At 37.7% G+C, this 20,259-nt stretch overlaps 1 protein-coding gene across 3 annotated transcripts in view; it reads left to right on the top strand.

Annotated features, from left to right (window-relative positions):
* Cntnap5 (contactin associated protein family member 5) overlaps positions 1 to 20,259 on the top strand; it is an 826,603-nt gene that overhangs the window by 687,950 nt on the left and 118,394 nt on the right. For all 3 annotated transcript variants that reach the window (XM_074070497.1, XM_074070498.1, XM_074070499.1), the window contains exon 18: positions 12,641 to 12,880. In XM_074070497.1, the coding sequence (XP_073926598.1) occupies positions 12,641 to 12,880 (240 nt within the window). The remainder of the gene's footprint in view (positions 1 to 12,640; positions 12,881 to 20,259) is intronic.

The following is a 20,259-nucleotide window of genomic DNA, read 5'->3' as shown; positions in this document are numbered from 1 at the left end:
TTCACTTGAAAAATAACTGGAAATCACCTTTTAGAACATTTATTACATAAAGTATGTAATAAGACTGTGAAACTTGTAATTATGTTTGCCTTTTCAAAGTTTTATGTGTCTGATTATTGTAGCTAATGTGCCAAAAATTAGCTCATTGTTTCAAAGTTAATTTGTCAAGTATACTTGAATCATTTTCCTTTTTGCTTTAAATTTTTTTATTTTACTTTTGATTTATCAGACATTAATCATTTGAGAGGATTTCATTGTGATAACTCTGTACATGAGCACAGTGTACTTGAATAAGTTTACGTCCCCATGACATTTCCAATCTCCCTTTTCCTCTTCCCTTTTCTTTCAAACAGTGCTTTGTAGGTTTTGTTATGCAGTCTTTGTATGTATATATGCTGCATATTTTCATCTTCTTCATCCCTCAGAATCATTTCTCTTGGAAAAAATTTAACACATGACTTGTGATGTTCTGTGTAATAATAATATAAGGGAAATTGTTCTGTTTAGTTTGAGAAGTTAGTAAGTGATCTTCTAATGCTAACAAGAAGGGGACCAGGAACTAGAGAAAAGGTTAGATCTAAAAGAATTAACCTAGAAGGTAACACCCACGCACAGGAAATCAATGTGAGTCAATGCCCTGTATAGCTATCCTTAGCTAAACCACCAAAAACTTGTTCCTTCCTATTATTGCTTATACTCTCTCTACAACAAAATTAGAAACAAGGGCAAAATAGTTTCTGCTGGGTATTGAAGGGGTGGCGGGGAGAGGGAGGGAGCAGAGTGGGTGGTAAGGGAGGGGGTGGGGGTAGGGGGGAGAAATGACCCAAGCCTTGTATGCACATATGAATAAAAAAAAAAAGGTCACTTGAGAACCTTGACTAGTTGCTGCATAACGCATAACAAACCCCATGAAAGGCACACAGTAGCCATTCAATAAATGCTTCTTCATTTGTAATGTGGAAGCTAAGAAACTTGATCTCATACATGTGAAGAGTAGAGTAGTGACCACCAGAGGCTGGGAAAGTAATGGGGGAGCAATAATGAGATGTTGGCTAATGGAAGTAAAATTAGAATTAGGAGAAATGTCTTCTGTCGTTCCATAGCATAGTAAGCTTAAAATGATGTATTATATGTTTCAAAACAGCTAGGAATAATAAATTCAAATGTTGTAACACAGAGAAATAATATTTCAGGTTATAGAAGTGCTAATGACACTGTCTGCATGTATAAAATGTCATACTGCTTCTTGAAAATATCTATAATTATTATGCATCTATCAATTAATACTTTTAAATGATGTTTCTTCAATTAAATAATAATGAAGAACCACCTGGTTCTTTATCAAATTTTCTTTCTTCTTTTTGTTGCTGTTTTTGTTTTTGTTTGTGGGTACTAAGAGTTGTACTCAGGGCTTACTAGGAGGGCACTCTATCACTTGATCCACACCCAAAGCCCATTTTGATTTTTTAGCTATTTTTCAGATAGATTCTTACTTTTACCTGAGAATAGCCTCACATCATACTCCCCCTATATATCCCTCTTGTGTACTTAACGATTACAGGCAAGTATCACCATCCCTTCCTTGTTTGTTGAAATCTAGTCTCACTAACTTTTTGCCTAGGCTGTCTTCAAATTGTGATCCTCCCAATCTTCAGTTACTGTGTAGCTGGAATTATAGATTTGTGCCACTTTGTTTGGCCCAATCTTTTTTCCTTAAAACCATTGAGCAGCAAAGTCAGATTCGTAAAGCTTTAAAGCGTTTCAAAACAGCATCAACCCTATTTTTGTATTTAAGGAGGTGAACAATTAAATCATTTTAGAAAGAATTTATTTCTTCTCAAAGAAGTTGAGAATTGGATACATTTAACATGACACAATAGCCTATTATTCAAGAAAAACTTGGAAATGTTTATCTACTGTCTCTTCTGTTTTAGTTGAAACTCATTTCGTCATATACTGGTCATCATATACTGGATTGATAATGGGTAATTGGAACAGAATGGAGTTTTTTTGTTTGGCTTGATTTTTGTTTTTTTTTGAAAAATATATATCAGGAATCATATTGCCTTTTTAAAAGGCGAGTATAATATGACCTTAGTTTTTTATACAGCTCAGGGAGAGAAACCCTAAGAGTTATGCCACAAGACTCAATGTTTAAAAATAGTAATTTCCTTTCCTCTTGCAGTTATCTACATTTATAATTCAACTATGATATATTTGAAATAGTGTAAGAACTTTTATAAATGCCACAATGTACCCCCCCATAACAATAAGAAAACTTATAAAAAAGAAAAAGAAAAATTTGAGTACCACTATTTATGTGGACTTGAGATTCAAACTATAAAATGAAACTCAAGCCAGAGTTTTCTGGAAAATGAAACCATCTTCCCTATACATCCAAAGATCCAATCTAATCTAATCTAAGGGACAGAGGGAAGGGAGAAGTTATTTGTGTCTTTCTCAAAGCCATGTACCATTGAGTTAAGGTGGCAGGGACATTGCCCCACAGCCCCAGCAAAGGCTCAGGCTGGCAAAGAGTAACCCTGGCTGTCCCATTGGCATATGCTGTTCCACCCAGACCTTGAGAGCCTGTCTCCATCTCTGCCAATTCTTTGGCCACAGACTGATGAAGAGGAGAGGAGAGATGAGGAAGCTCTTGAGCAGACCACTAGGTGGAAGGGTGCAGTCCAACCAAGCTACAAAGTGTTATTTGCAAGTTTACATTCTGTTCTCATTTGTTTTTAAGTATCTTCTGATCCTGGAAGAAAGAAATTATTGAAGTGGGGAAGGTCATTTTGCAAAACAGGAGGAACGAAGAGCCATATTTTAATCCAGTTTCTGGCTTCATCCACTTCTCAGACTAAAGAGCAAGGATTCTGATTCAGTGGCTGGCTACTGTTGAGCAGAGGTTCAACAACCTGAGATAGACCCTATGATGTGCTGCCCAAGGTCCCCATCAGGGGAAGGCTTGTGGCCCCAAGGTGGAGAGGACTGGAGGGATAGGCTTCATCTATCCTGCCTTTTAGGTTTTGTCTGACCTGCAGAAAAACTCTTGAGCAAAACCATGGCTTTCCCAGGGATTCCGCATCTGCCAACCAGTTGAAGCCAGGGTACAATGACCTGGTCATTTTGGCCTAAGGAGAAACTCATATCTCATGAGTTATAGTAGCGCCAGTGACCCCATCAGGGCAATGCTTTTAGCTGTTGTCAGTACTGTATGGTAGCTCACTGTTGCCTGCTCATTGCTACTTCCTTTTTCTCTCTCATGCAGGTGTGGTTCCTAGGGACACCACTTAAAAAATATCACAGTTCCTAGGGCCAGACATGATGGTGCACATCTGTAATCCCACCTACAGAGGAGAAAGGCATGGTCCAAGGCAAGCCCAGGGAAAAGTTCATGACCCTTTCTGAAAAATAAAGAAAAACAAAAAGGACTGGAGATATGACTCAAGTGATAGAGCACCAAGTTCAAGATTCTGAGTTTAAGCTTCAATACAACCAAACAAATTAAAATCCCAGTTATTTAATTCCTTGCTGAAGAACCCAGACTGAGAAAGAATCAGATTTCACAGCACACACACACACACACAAGCACACACACACAGAGGCATGCATTCTCTTTAAAACATTAAATTAAATTTAAGTGAAATTTATTCTTCAGTCCTTCTACTATTCATAAAATAATACCTCCTCTTCTCCCACTCTCCTTGGCAAAATATTTTTAAGGTTAATGGGTTCTATACACCAGGTTTGCTTCATTACTTTCTGAAGGTCCCACCCTTCAAACCTAAATAGTCCTACCTCTACCTCCAATCTACGTGGAAGGCTCTTCTTCATTAATGGTGCAGATATTTTATGATTCAGATTAACTCTTTTCTCTCAGGTACGTCTATTCTGATATACCCACACCTATACACTGTATGACCATGCCCATCACAGTCCTCTGTAATGACCTGATTATTGCTTCTTTCCCCTTTATTTTTTTCTTGTGGGCAGAGATAATGTCTAATTTATCTCTATATCTTAAGGGCAAAGTTCATGTTCTCTTTCTTACATATTTTGTGTTTATAGCTATCTAATGAATTCATGAAGAGTAATGAATGCAGTGTTTCACATGGTGGCCATTCTACTAATAAGCTTTATGGCTTTAGGCAAGTCACTTACCTTTCTTGAGCATCAGTTGTTCTATCTGCCCACTGGGGTTATTTATAATTGGTATGTCACAAATCAGTTGCAAATACTGAATGCAGCAATGAACATTTCCCTCTCTCATTTGGGATCTCGTAGTAAGGGCAATCAAATAAGAGCGCAATCATCACAGGTCATTTAAAATGGGAAATAATTTGTGTCTACGCTTCAGTGGAATAAACATGCACTCCTGGAAATGTGGAGGATGTGGCATTTAAAGGACACATCAGACTGATGTGATTGCTCCAGGGGATGGGTCATTCCTGACAGTGGATTTCATTCCTTCTTCTCACCAATCAGCAACAGTGTCCCCACTCTCTAGTGGACCTGATGTGTGAACGTCTCAAGGCTGAGGGTGGGGCTTTTAGAAAAGGGAAAGTTGCAAGTGCTGTTTCCTTAGCAACCATCTCTAAAGGTAAAAGTGTATTCCATACCATATTTTCAAATTGTCTTATGGCCCATACACACTTGATTCTGAAGTAATTGCTATTAATTTTCCCCGTCTGTGTTCAATAAAGACACACTTTTTATATAGAATTGTGTCTGATCTGGTAGTGAAAAGAAGTGCAAAGACCAGAGATGGGTCTTCCCCTGGTGATTCAAGGATAATACTGGTTTCATGGCATGAATTAAAAGCCAGTTACACTCATTACACATTTGTGGTGACATCTGACCAGTCCTGATCCTTCTCACCTGTTATTCTTCTGGGGCTGAGCTAAGAATAAAGCATTCCACAAAGCCATACCATTTCATTTTGTTTCAGCTGAAGCAATTTTCTTAAATAAAATACATTCTCAATTCTGCCAGGGATCAGCTTCATCCTCTCATTTGTTCTTTACCAAAACTTTATTTCTAAGGCAAGCAGTTTCTTCAGTTGAATTTGTATCATTTGCCAGGGTGGAGAAGGAACAAGGCAAGTTTCCTGATCCTTCCCTGCCATTTGAAGGAAACTCTGTGTCCTTCCTCATTTCTCACAATCTGTGTCTGCCATAATTTATTCAATAAATATGTTCTGAGTGCATGTTCTGTCTTCAGGCCCAAGCTACACAAGGCAAACACAGAAATGAATAGGATCCAGTCATTATTTCAGCCATACGGGCTACTGAAAGGGGGCATGTTAGGATTTTTAACAGGTTATTTATGATGCAGTCTATGTCACAAGGTGGTATGAGCAGGATAAAGTGGATTCTCTCTTAACTTGATCTGCAGGTAAATTCCAGACTCTATCCTTTATATGAGGAATATGGGTTTCCTGACACTCCCTTCCTTACATTGGGGAAATGGGGTTAATCTTTAAGGGACTCAGCCCTTAGAAGATACCCTGGGCCCTACCTATATGAAGTAAGGAACAACTCTCAGTTGTTCATTATGGTTTCTGAAAGGTAAGATGGAGACCAAATGCCCCAGAGACACTGTACTTCCACAACCTGCTGCCCACTTGGAGTGACCACAGTGGGCCCTGCTGTGGAAACCTTATAACTTGCTTTCTGGCTGCTTTCTGCAGGCACTGAAGCACTACATTGGGCTTCTGCTTCCCTATAACAGTGAGAGACTGTTCACCACAGACTCTTCGGCTCTCCACTCTCCACTCTGTCCTATAGTTTGTTCTCAAGGATTCTGCCTTCCCAACATTTCACTTCCAGCCCATTTCTTCTCAGACAAATGAATTTCTCAGCATATGGACATAGGTGCTACTATTAAAATGAGGTTGCTTTGAAGGTCAGATTTAGGCATAGGCTTACTGAGTACTCACCTTCACAAGCACTAAAAAGAAAGTCCTAACCTAGAGCTCTCTGCACTAGAAGAAATAGTGGAGGCCAGGGACCAAATTTTATACATATTCTATACAAATATATGAATATATAAAATATATGATTATATGTGTACAATACATCACGGCTATGCATTTCCATTATTTTATTTTTACACTACTTCCACTGTTCTTGAATTTCTGAAGCCAATAGCTTTTCCCTTTACTTCAGAGCATACTATATTACCTATTTTCTCTAGTTCCATCTTTTTGTTTTATCCCTTTAACTATTCCCCCACAGTTTTTCTTCTCTTTTCTTTCCTGAAAAGTCACCTTGCTTCTTTCTTATATATCTCAAGGCCATTTCACCTCTGTGGGTATCTTAGTTCTCAGCAGGAAAATGATCGCTTGCTTCACATATCCAAATGAGTAAAAGTCTTCTAGATTTTTCAATATTTTATTATTATTATTAATATTAAACTTCTCCCAATCATCATGTACTATGGGAGTAACACCTTTCCCTCAGAGTTTTCTTCTTTCTCATGAAAATATGTCATTTTAATTGATACTGGTAATATGTGTTGAAAAATGGTCTTCAAAAAAGATAAAATGAGTTTTGGGCAAAGAAAAAATAAACATGCATCACAGATTTCATTTTAACTCCAGTTAACGAGGAAGCTAGTAAGTTCAAAGAATCTCTGAAAACTAGCATTTATCTGTAAGGAAATTTAACAACAGAAAAGTTAAGACAAAGTTCTTGGGCTAGGTGTACAATCTATTAATATGAACAGGCCCTCTTTGGAGTTAAAAATTGTGTCTCCACTGAACAAACACTATCCATGATTTTGCTTTATTTCCAAGTGTTAGTTTCATTTTCTGACAAGAAAATTGCTACTCACATTTGATTTTGTGTCCCTGTAACATTGTTGCCATCACCTCCATAAGGGAATCTTGGAAGAAGAGCTCCAGAACGATTATTGTTCAATGGTATCAAAATGTCAAGACAGTGTTAATATATGGTGGTAACTATTTGACTATGAACTTCTATTTGCTTCTCTCCTTTAGTGACTAATAAGCTACTTTTGTGTATCATGGTCTTCTGGATGTATACATAAAATTATCTTTTCAAGTGGGACTACTAGTCCCACTGCTACTATTAGTAGTAAGGGAGATTTTTTAAAAAAATTTGTATTTGTAGACTTTTACTTTATCTACTTATTTCTTTGAATCTGTGGTTCAGCTTCTGGGGGGGGGGTTCCATTCTGTTATTTGTACAGGTAGGATAAGAAAAGAAGATGACTGAAGGTTAAGGTATTTGCTTCTTCGTCATATATATGTTAAACCTGCTACCACTTTAGAATTTAAAATCCTGGTGACAAATGTTAATAGGTTACTTATTGACTTAAGGGAAAGTGGTTCATAGAGAAAACATATTCAAGGATGGAGGAAGGGAGAAGGAAGGAAGGAACGAAGGGAGAGAGGGAGGGAAGGAAGGAGGGAGGGAGAAGAAAGGAAAGGAAGAGGCAAGAGAAGGAAAAAAACAGTACTGAACCAATTTTTGTGAAATTGGCAGCAGATCTGGCACATTCAATATTTTTCCAAGAAAGGCATTCCCAGCAAAGGTTTGCTGGGTCATGTGCAGACACAACAGGCACCCATGAGAGAATCAAAGGTCTTTGAACTTGTGCTCAAGGAGGATACAATCACTGAGCTGCTCCTCTGAAGGCAATGAGAATTTATTGGGCTGACATATGGAGATTTTCTAAGACAGGCTCAGAATGATGACAGTAAAGTTTTTAGGAGTTGATTCATATTCAGTCCAAGGAAACACCATCCTAATAAACCCATCAGATACCAAGGGTCAACTGAAGAATTTCAACCCAAATTATTTCTAAGTAGGTCAACCAACTACTGGTCTGAGTAGATAGAAGCCAAGAGGATAAGTGCAGGTGTGTGTTTTACTTTGTGGAAGAAACTATGTAATAGATCAGAGAAAGAAGCAGAAAGTTCACATAGACCAGTATTGACCCAAATTATCTAATATAATATTTCATTTCATGACTTTAGAGTGTAGGGCTGTATATGAGCTTCAAAGTTCCTCTTAAGTGAGCTCACCCCTGGCCCTGCTACAGAAATTCTGTTTGACTCTCAACTCTGGTCAAAGCAATCTAATGAGACTAAGTTTACTCAACTGTGCAATGTGTGAATAGCACCTTCTTTCTCATTGAGAATTTGATGCGTTTAGTGTAAAGTCTTTAGCATACAACTAATGTGCTTGAAATACTTTTACTTAGAATTAGTGACATTGTTCTCAAGAGCTTTCAACTTAAAACTGAACCTACAAAACACTGTAAGTTGCTCTAAGGCTTACACAATTTGTTTGTTGTTGTTGTTCTTCCAGACATATTGTGAACTGTACACAGGATTCAAGAAGGAAAGAAAAAAGTTAGAATAATGGCTGAAAACTTAGGTACTTGCAAGGGCCAGGAAGGCAATATGAATGAATGAAGAGATTGGTTGAAACATGTACCCAAGTGGAGGGTGTGTGCCTGTTCTAAGAGAGCAGTGGCTGTGACTTGCTATGCAGGAAGGTGGGCACACTGCTGTCTGCTTTCTCAGTGCCAGACTTATTAAATTTTAAAAACATTTCTTGCTTTTAAGAAATTGGCAAGAATTAAAATAAGCAAATACTGGGTAGGCAGAAATATAAGTGTTTAAAGAAAGAGTATATGACATTAGATCAAGGGCAAACACAACAAGGGGATTGGACTATGAGCACATGATAAAAGCGAGAGCACACAAGGGAGGGGTGAGGATAGGTAAGACACCTAAAAAATTAGCTAGCATTTGTTGCCCTTAACGCAGAGAAACTAAAGCAGATACCTTAAAGCAACTGAGGCCAATAGGAAAAGGGGACCAGGAACTAGAGAAAAGGTTAGATCAAAAAGAATTAACCTAGAAGGTAACACCCACGCACAGGAAATCAATGTGAGTCAATGACCTGTATAGCTATCCTTATCTCAACCAGCAAAACCCCTTGTTCCTTCCTATTATTGCTTATACTCTCTCTACAACAAAATTAGAGATAAGAGCAAAATAGTTTCTGCTGGGTATTGAGGGGGGGAGCGGGAGGGGGTGGAGTGGGTGGTAAGGGAGGGGGTGGGGGCAGGGGGGAGAAATGAACCAAGCCTTGTATGCACATATGAATAATAAAAGAAAAATGAAAAAAAAAAAAAAGAGTATATGAAAACAGATGTGTGTGTTTGTGATTGCACAGGTGGAATATGCAAAGAAGTAGAATGGGTGGGGGAAGATAAAGTATCAAGTAAATGCAATATGTGAAGATTACTAAAGACTAGATAGACCATTAGGCTTTGGGGAACTATAAAGAGGTCCAAATTCCTGATGCAGTAAAGTCAGAGTGGGGAGTTTGTGAGGAGGAAACTAGAGGTAAGAGAGGATAGGATCTTTCTTTCACTGGTAGGACTAAGGAATTTCAGCTTGATCTTTAAAACAATGGCTTGTTTAGGAAAGGGGTCAAACCAGAATGACAGAATCAAATTTTCAGATTTGCATACATTCTGGTTGCAACATAGTTAATGGATGGAAAGACTCTTTTAGGGTTGAAGGTCAGAGTGAGAAAGACAGCATCAAGAGTATGGAACTGAGTATGGAACTATAGAAAGAAGCAGAGTCATGTGGAGGAGTCTGAAAGAGCAAACCAACTTTATGAGTGAAGAGCCGGAGAGAAGATTGTGGCTGCATTTCTGCAAGAATTAAGTTTTGCAGAAAATACAGGCCTGGAACATCACTCTACATACAACACATAACATTAGCAGAAAGTGGAGAACCAACCACTATTCCAGGTCTGCATGTGGTGCATGTGTGTTTTGTGTGGTGGTGGGAGTCATCATAAAATTATTCTATCCTAGTCTACATACTCTTCTCCATGATGAAAAAGAAATCTCACCTTGTTTTTCTCCTTTGTAAAGAATAAAACATAGGTGCAAACTGAAAGTTAGTTTATTGAACAAGTTAGTTACACAGTGTCTCATTGTGTCACTATGTTCTGCCACATCTGGAAGTGACATGATCTTTTTGTCTGATGGCTTGTCACAGGCTCTGACTGTCTACCACTTCAAGAGTGCATTTCTGCCAGAGAAACTGCCCCATTCAGCTTGCTCTCCCTTTATAAGTGAGTTGACTAAGTCACATGAAAGTACATGTGCCATAGATCTTGCATTCTCCTCCTCTGCCAGGAGAAAAATAATGCTAATGAGATATGTGGAGAGTTATTCAAGTCCACTGTGGGAAGTGACTACAAAATAAAGGGAAATATTTGACTACATAAATCCTCCCTCTTTATCTACACATTCTCCAGTAAAGAAATAATGAACCTTCTGCTGTGATCTGCTTGTATGTATAATTGATTTATCTTGTGGTTCAAAGGAGATTTACTCACTAAAATTGAGACAGACAGGAGAATGCAATTTGGGTTTGGCTTCTTGGCCTGCTTGGGTATCACTTTTCAGAACTGGAAATACACTGAAGTTTTATCATTATCTCAGAATAAGAGACTAGATTTATCTCTTAAGAATATTCACTCTCAGTCTTTGAATTCAAGCAGTAAATTTCATACATGTGTTTACTGGTCTGCCAACCTGATATGATTTATAGAAAGTAGATTTCTCCTCATCCATTCTTCCAGTCATCTACATTTATTATTTCTCTGCCTCCCTATTCCCCCATCACCTATTTATTCTTTTAATTTACAGCTGTGTTTCTTTGCCAACATCTACATTCCTTGTCTGAGATAGCACATTTGGAATTCCCATCCAATCATCCTTCATGGGAATACATTCCAATCTAGTCACTTTCTAGGCCAAGATCCAATAAAATTGTAGGATACATGTGTAGGAATGAATGAGACTTAGGCATGAGGTCCTATGGATTCAAAAAATACATGATCAGTATGTCCTGCTCTTGGTGTTTTCTCATCTGCCTTTTCCTCCTCTCCATTAGTATATTTGGTACACTTACATGTATGTGTGTATTCCCCACTTATCCATGGGTGGATCCTTGAGCTCAAAGATTTGAAATAAAATATCTGTTCTTTAAGAACAGGCCAAAACTCTGCTTCCTCTGGGATCTCCTGGAAATTCTAGCACTAAATAAATACATATCAGTGAGATTTACCTTTATATCCTCGTTCTTGGCACACAAATTTTCTAATATCAGGTGGGGTCAACAAGTTTACAAAAGAAGAAGGTGACTGGAGTGGTTTCTCTAGCAGAAATATACTTCTTGAGGTGGGAGCCATTCAGTTTGGTGACAAGAGTCATAGACAAGGAGATCATGTCACTTCAGGAGCTGAGAGAACACAGTGACACAATGAGACATCATGAATCTAACTTGCTCAATAAACTGATTTCTGGTTTTCACTTAGCTATGCTTTGTTCTTTACAAAGGAGAAATATTAGAGGTGAGATCCTTTTTTCTTTAATAAGAGGATAGAAACATGGATTTCCAATGGAAACAAAATCTTTAGGAACTCCGAATCTGCCCTATTCTTCAGTGATTTGTAAAGCATATATGGAATCTTCCTGAAACCTTTGAGATGTTTCATTATCTGAACGTTGGGTATTGGTCCTATACTCCATTCTTGGGGGAGAAATTTTGTCTTCTAAACAGTATTTTGAATCAGCTTATATATCCTAATCACCCACCACTTCTAGTTATTCTATGAACATTCAAGGGATAGGGAACAGCAATTATTGAGAACATATTGTACTCTGTGATTGTGACTAAGTCTCACTAAAAACACATGAAATAAATTTGTTCTTATTTTACAGGTCAAGTAGCAGATGCTTAGGCTATACAGTGGTCAATATAGCTAATCAGTGAGTGACATGGAATTGACTTCATGTCTACTGGCCCTAAAATCAATCTCTTTTGCCAGTGCACAGAGCTGTACCACATAAACAGTAGGAAGAGTGTCACAGTTTTCTAATTTGGTTCATCAAACAACTCTCTTCTAACTTTTTCAGAAGGGGTAATAGCACTGTGTGTCTTCTTCTTCAGATGAAAGTTCACTATAGACCACATTAAAAAAATCAACTTTATTTTGCAAGGAACCTGAAGTCTCATTCTTACACATTATTTATTTATTTGTTTGTTTGCTTATTTATTTATTGAGGTACTGGGGTTTGAACTCGGGCCTACACCTCCAGCCACTCCATCAGCACTTTCCTGTGATGGGTATTTTCGAGATATTGTCTTAAGAACTATTTGCCAGGTCTGACTTTGAACTGCTATCCTCCTGAACTTTGCCTCCTGAGTAGCTAGGATTACAGATGTGAGCCACCGGCGACCAGTTCATTCTTAAACATTTAGGGTACAGAATTCCTCAAGAACTGTTCTCTCTCTCTCTCTCTTTCTCTTTCTCTTTATTGGTGTGTGTGTGTGTGTGTGTGTGTGTGTGTGTGTGTGTGTGCATGTCAGAGATAGAGAGTATTGTTCTGGGCTAGAAGGAGACATTTTCCAGGTTCTTTAAATCCCTAACTCTCACTGGAAACTCAGTAGAAAAGTTCAGCATGACTTAATGACAGAACAAGTTTACTGTTACCCATAACAATATTAAACCTAAAAGAACTGAAGCCTATGATTCCTTGAATTATTTTTCCTTTTATTTTTCATTCTTAGGTGGAACATCATCAAGACAGAAAGGCTTTGTAGGATGCATCCGCTCCCTACACTTGAATGGACAGAAATTGGACCTGGAGGAGAGGGCAAAAGTCACATCTGGGGTCAGGCCAGGCTGTCCAGGTCATTGCAGCAGCTATGGCAGCAACTGCCACAATGGGGGCAAGTGTGTGGAAAAGCACAGTGGCTACTCCTGTGACTGTACCAATTCGCCATATGAGGGGCCGTTCTGCCAAAAAGGTATGCTGGGCCTCCTGCTCCTCTTGTGTGTAATGTTCTAGCACCTGCAGGCCCTGGTCACATCTCATGGAACCCATGTCCTCAGATAGTCCTCACCAGGTACTCTCCATTCCATTTCCTTCTGTTCAGAGACTCTACTTCACTCCTCAACATGACCCCAGGTACTCACTGTGTCCGTAGGTGTGTACACTGCAATGCAGTTGAGCTGGTGGACAGTAAAGAATGCACAGTGCCCAAGACTAAGCAACCCACTGAAGACTAGGAGAGGTGGATGCTCATACTTGTGCTAGTTGGATTTTTAACCAAACACCAGTATTTCCAGTTCTAATATATCAGTCCACACATGTAATCAAAGAATCATAGAATCTAGCCCTGGAGGAGCCGTAGAGACACTTAAGCCATCTTCAATCATTTTTATAACAAAGTGAGTAGAGGTCAATTAGTAAAAACAGTATCATGTAGCTAGTATCCCTATTCTGCAGTGTAGTGAGGGAAAATGTGAGGCTTTGCAATCCTAGCTTTGAGGCTCATTTTCTCCTTTTCTAAGATTGGAATACATGAGTCACAATCCCTGCCCTGTGTCTCTTCCATGTGCACACCCCTTCCCAACCATGTGAATTCATTGCATTTATAAAAGTGAATCATAATAGATGTGCAGCTTGGAGAACAATCCTCAAGTTCTGCCTTCTCTAGATAAATTCTAGATACATCCAGAATGCATAGAATCTTATTCTTCAGAATAAATACTCCATATTTTTCAAGCACAAAGACAAAAGGTTTGTCTACTATCGATCTTTCCAGTGTTTTAAATTTATTTTATAGATGGAGAAAAGTTTGCTCAGCAAATAATGTAAACAACATTTCAAAAACAGCATTTAATATATTAAAATAAAAATTTTTAATCACCATGATAGGAATTATAAGTAATTCTTGTTGATTCATTAAAATACATTTCCCAAGCATCTTTACCAAACCGTGCTTCATTTAGTCCAACTTACTTTGGAATTTGAGGACAAAAGAAAATTAAAAGCATCCAGTGTTTGCATTGAAGGATTCTATCATCCAGGCTTTCCACTTATTCGTTCTAGCTTTCTCCCCATTTACTTGGACTTACATGCTTAATACTGTTGGAAAGCATTTCTATTATGCTTCTTGTGAAAAAATGAATGGTACAAGTTTCAGGGCCAACAGTGTGTTGAGCACTGCATGGGACATTGAAATAAAACAGGTCCCATCCCAGTGGGCTCTGGATAAGAGCAAAGTGCTACTGAGTTTTTGTGCTGGGAGAGGTCTCTGAACAACATGCCCTGAAAAGTTTCAATGCCATTCTTAGAGGGGTCCCATTAACTGGAAGGAGCAAATATAGAATAAATGCTATGAGCCCATCGCTGAAGTACACAAATACTATCTTACAGCATCTGTATCCAAATCTTCTGTTTGAAAAGAAAAGTGAGCAGCAGACGTGTTTGCATTTCTCCAGGGACATTATTCAAACATCGCACAGATCATATTGTCCTAAATTTATACTATTTTTCAAGTTCCTTCTGAAACAATTCCTCTTAATTCTCTTCTTTCTGTGGCGGTATATCTGTTGCCTGCCCTGGTGAAATATTCTCTGTGTTCCTCTCATTCTTCTATTTTGATCCATAAGTTAAATAAATAAATATGTGGCTAGACTTTTCAGGGTTCTTGTAACTTACTATCTCCAAACTTTCCCCCTCTATATTCAAAAGAAGTGATTCCCTCTCTATTCAATAACTGCATTGTATGTAGGAAGCAATTTTTAACCAAAACTTTTAGCAATGCCTCTGGATAGTGTGAAGTAGAACTGACACAGGGAGCCATCCATTACAAGATGGCCCTGAACAAGGTGTGCTCTCTGTTGGGGAACTCTTTCCTTCTAAATACAGCTTCACAATGTATTTCAGGGAAGTGATGAAATACCAAAAATATGTAAGATGGAATTTGGGACATCAGATTCTTGTCAATGCAGGGCCAGAACCACCATTGGTACACTCTATTTCTTATAATGGTACAAAGAAACAATAATCATAAAAGAACTAGCTATGAAATGCAACATATATCCCTTATCTCCAAAGTAATAAAGGATTGATATATGGATTTAACACAGGAGAGCTTCACAGAAGTGTGCTAGCTTACCATCACTGTGACAAAATACTTGAAAAAGCCAAAGTAAAAAGAGGAGAGGTTGCTGGAGCTGGTGGCTCGCACTTGTAAACCTAGCTATTTAAGAGGCAGGCATCAAGAACCAGAATAGGCAAATAGTAGTTCACCAGACCCTATCTCAAAAAAACCCCTTCACCAAGGGCTGGTGGAGTGGCTTAATGTATAGGTCATGAGTTCAAGCACCAGTACTGCAAAAAAAAAAAAAAAAAAAAGGTTATTTTGGCGTTTTGGTCCACCATACCTTGGTCCTGTTGCCTTCAGTACTGTGGCAACATATTTCATCATGGTGGAAATGTGTGGCAGAGAAAAACCTGTCCATCTCATGGCTCATGTGGAGCAAAAGAGAGAGAGAAAGAGGCTTTGGTCCCAAATCCCTTTCGAGGGCATGCCCCCAGCCAGTGATCTAACTTCCTTCCTCTAGCTCCCACCTCCTAAGGTTCCACCACCTCCTAGTTGTGCCACCGGCTGGCAACCACACCATTAGTGGGCCTTCAAGATCCAAACCTTCAAGATCCAAACCTTCGGAGGTTGTTTAATGATTTACTAATAATTGTCAGAGCTCAAGGTTCACACAGCATCTTTTTTTGTTGCTTTTTTATAATCATTTTCATTTATGATCCTAATTTCATTCTTTATAAAAACACAGAAGTACAATTTCATCTTTCCAGCTATGTAGCTTTTTCTTTTGTATGTTTTTCTCCTTTTATGTGAGTTACTGAGATACAACTCACGTACCCAATCCCCAACCTTTCAAAGTGTGTAGTGCAGTGACTTTTAGTATTTTCAGAGCTACGTACCATCACATAGTCCCTATCTAATTTCAGAATGTTTTTCATCAACTCCATGCCTGTTAGCAGCCATTTCCCATTCTCCTCACCTGCCATGGCTGGAAACCATGGATCCACTTTCTGTTGCTGTCATTTTGCCCTTTCTGAGCCTTTTACATAAAGAGAACCATGCAATTGTGTCATCCTTGTGTCTACTTTCTCCCACTTAACTTAATGTCACCAAGGTTTAATCACGTTGTAGCATTTCTCAGCATTTTATTTTTTTTTTATCACGAAGAGTACTGTGTAGCATTTATGCTATACAGTTTATGTATCCATTTTTCAGTTGACCAGCACTGGGATGGTTCTATAACTTTGGATATTATGAACAATGCTGCTGTGAATATTTACCAACACATTTGTGCAAGGTCATGTGTTTTCCATTCTCATGACCTACAAGTAAGATTGCTGGGTCATATAGGCCTTATTTTTTTCCTTTAGAGAAAATGCTAAATGATTGGTTGATTTTATATGCTCACCAGCAATGTATGAGGGTTCCAATTTTTAACATCCTTGCCTATACTTGATTTTACATGATTTTTTAATAGTTGTACTGGGAGTACATTGTGTCATTTACAGAAGATCTTACAATATATCAAATATTTCACTTGAATTCACCCCCCTCCATCAATGCACATCTTTCTGGATGTGAACTGATAGCACATGGTTGTTCTGACTTGCACTTACTTAATGACTAGTGATATGAAGCATCATTTCATGCCCTTATTGTCCATTCATATATCTTATTTGGAGAAATGTTTATTCAAATATTTTGCAGACTTCTATTACCCTTTTACTATTCAGTTGCAAAATTCCTGTATCTTCTAATATATGTCCTTTATTAACTGTATAATTTGCAAATATATTCTCCAATTCTGTGGAGTCTTTTTCTTTACAGTATATATATATATTTTTGGTGGTACTGGGGTTTGAATTCAGGGCCTTATACTTGTTATTTAGGTGCTCTACAACTTGAGCCACATCCCCAGCCCTTTTGAACTTTAGTTATTTTTCAGATAGGGTCTGAAGCTTCTTGCCCAGGGACCACCTTGGATCGTGATCCTTCTATTTATGTTTCCTATGTAACTGGGATTACAGACATGTACCATTGTGTCCAGCTCATTTGTTGAGGTGAGTCTTTCTAAATTTTGCCCTGGCTGTCCACAAACTGCAGTTCTCCCAATCTCCAGCTCCCAGTAACTGGGATTACAGTAGTGAGCCACTAAACCTAACCTATATTGTCTTATGAAGCAAAAATTTTTCAATTCTGATGTTCAAGTCATCAAATTTTTCTTTTATTGCTTACGATTTCAATGTCATATCTGAGGAATCGTTGCTAAGGACATGGAAAATTGTTTCTTCTAACAGTTTTAGCTGCTACCTTTTGGGCTTTGGCCCGTTTTGAGCTCATGGTGAGGCAGGGGCTCGACACGATTCTTTGCATGTGGATATCTACTTTCTCCAACACCATTTCGCCCCACCCATCATCATTAATTGAATAATATGGGTGTGACTATTTCCTAATTGAAATGTTAGATAATAAATTTGGGAATTGATGTAGAAATCTAGAAAAGTTGAAACCTAATCTAATTACTTAGAAATTAGTCATTTAAAATTATTTCCTTAGGCCACATGTACCTATAATTTCAGCTATGGAGGTGGGAGACAGAGATGGGAGGACCAATTTTTGAGACCAGCTTTGGCAAAATATATATATATATATATTAGTGAGATTCTATCTAAAAGAAAAAAAAAAAAAGCTGGGAGTGATATTTCATGTCTGCATTTCCAGCAACGCAGGAGGCAGAGGTAGGAGGATGATAATCTGAGACTAGCCTGGGGCAAAAAGCCTCTATGTGAAAAATAAACTAAAGCCAGTTGGGAGTTCAAGCACCAACACCACAAAACAAGAAATATTATCTTTTATTTCTAGTTCTTTCCTTTGCATTTATATAGCAGAGAAAATGCTGTTTTATTTTATTATTTTAGTTTAGTTTTTTAAAAAATTATTGTTGTACTGAGGGTACATGGTGACATTTATAAAAGTTCTTAAAATATGTCATCCCCCTCTTCTCCCAGTCCTGGAATAGTTTCAACAGGTCTCATTTGAAATTGTAAATTTTTAAAGTTTCATTGTATAAGCATTCCTATATAAGTCATAAATATTTGTAAGCATCAGTTTTACTCACTTCAATATTTCCCATCTGACACAACCTTTTCTTACTTAAACCATTTGATTTCCACAGCATTAATGCTCAGAGTAACACTAGAAGTCCAGCTCAAGAACTAACCAAGTTCAGATTCTCACATATCTACAGTCTGCAGAGTGTGACAATGGTCATGTACCTAACCTCAACCTTCCTTGATTTCCTTATCTAAAGTGTGTACATAAGTCATGAATCAATCATTCTCAAGGGGTTGTGCTTAACATTCAAGATCCCTCCACACAACACTTGAGATGACCCCCCCGCCACACACACGCATATAAAGTCTCACTAAATGCTTGCTCTCACTAATATTTGGGAATTTTTAATCATCCCAGATTTTGTTTATAAGTAATCTATAATAAGCATATGCATTATTTTTCTTAGTAATAGAATTTTATTTTAAAAAGATACTATGTATATACATTTAGGTACTTTTTGTCCAAAATCTTTTAATATTTATTAACTTATGGCATTCATTTTTACTTTTCATCATGGAAAATGAAAACATATCCTGCAGTAGGGAGAATTTAAGAATTCTCACACACACCTGTTATCTACCTTCAACAATTACCAACACATAGCTGTTTTTACTTAATTGTTACACTCATGTCCTGTCCTTTCCCTTTATTATACTGAAGCAAATCTCAGTTACCATATCCTTTCATGTACTAATAACACATTGTGTATTGCTAAAAGAGAAGAACTAATTAAAAACACAGATGCTACTACTATTAATCGTATAAAAAGTATAATATCTTAATACTATGGAATATACACTTGGTGTTCACATTTCCCTTGGCTTTATTTTTTGTTTGCTTGATATCTTTCTAAATTAGATATAGCCTGTATGATTTTAATGTATCCACTATACTAACTTATTACCCAGGACTGGATCTTCATGTTCTCATTCAGAATTTAATTCCATTACTAGTAGTAAGACCAGCTACTATTTATTGAATTACTCCTATGTGTTGTGATTTTTTGTGCTTTTTTCCAGTTCTTCCACTCAACCCCATAAATGAATTCATCTTTATTGTTTGAGAACTTGAGGCTGAATGGAATCCTGTAAGAGCTGAGAACAGGCATTGTTTGATGCTTTTGGCCTTATGCCGAAATAGACAACATCTAAAAACTAAAAATAATTACAACTAGGGCTAGACAAAAAACAATGGCAGAAATTTGGTTTCACATATCTCATTATAAAAAATTCATTTTCAATTTATTGTCCTAAATATAAAAAATAATATCTATACCCATACTAATATGCCATTCATATCAGAAGACTCTGAACTAGATTTATGTCTAAAAACAAATATCAAATAAAAGCCCTTTATTTTAGTAACTGGGACATGGTAGCTCAAGATGCAAATGTCCCCAAGGAAAATTACTCAAGGAAAATGCTCAAATCAATCATGAGTAACAAGAGTCTTCACTGTCAAAAGTGTCTGCAACATGTTTTTATGAACAGTAATACCAGTATTGTAACTTGCATGATAATGCAGATCATTTCTCTGAACCTTTGGTAAAATTGCACTAGTATTCCCAATCTGCTAGGCAATCTGCATAATATGCTGCATTCTTTTTTTGGCACTATTACAGATTGTTACAGAATTTTCACAAGGTAAAACAAATTTGCAATAGAATTAGGAAGCAAAGTCAGATTTAATATGTTCTAGGTACTACAAACTCAATCACAGAATTTCAGGGGGAATTAGGGACCATCCACTTGTCTTTCAGGATGAATGGAAATTCATCATGTCAATAGGAACTCATGTTTACAATGGTGTTTTCTCAGTTCTAAGATGTGCTGCTGTATAAAAGAATCTTTCCTTACACCATGATACAGTAGAGATAAAACTTAAACCAAACTGAAGAGCAGCCTTGGCCCAAGCAGAATAAACAGTTCAACATTTGGATGAATGTGCCATCAGTAAAGAGACATATTGCAGGAGGGGTCCTGGCATGGGCTAAGGCTAAAATCACAATCTTTTAACTCAGAAGCTTTGAGTTTCAACCATGCTTGGCAATGGTCTTACATTCTTTACATGTACCATCTCATATAATCACATGGGATACTGATGATGTAGGTGTTAGGGTTACAACTGCCCAGGGGAGAAAGCAGTCTCCTTAGGGTTCGCTCACCTTCTGGGACCACACA

Source organism: Castor canadensis, chromosome 4, assembly GCF_047511655.1.
Source record: "Castor canadensis chromosome 4, mCasCan1.hap1v2, whole genome shotgun sequence".
Taxonomy (NCBI): Eukaryota; Metazoa; Chordata; class Mammalia; order Rodentia; family Castoridae; genus Castor; species Castor canadensis.
Note: the sequence above shows the minus strand (reverse complement) of the source record. Positions and strands in the feature narration are given on the sequence as shown.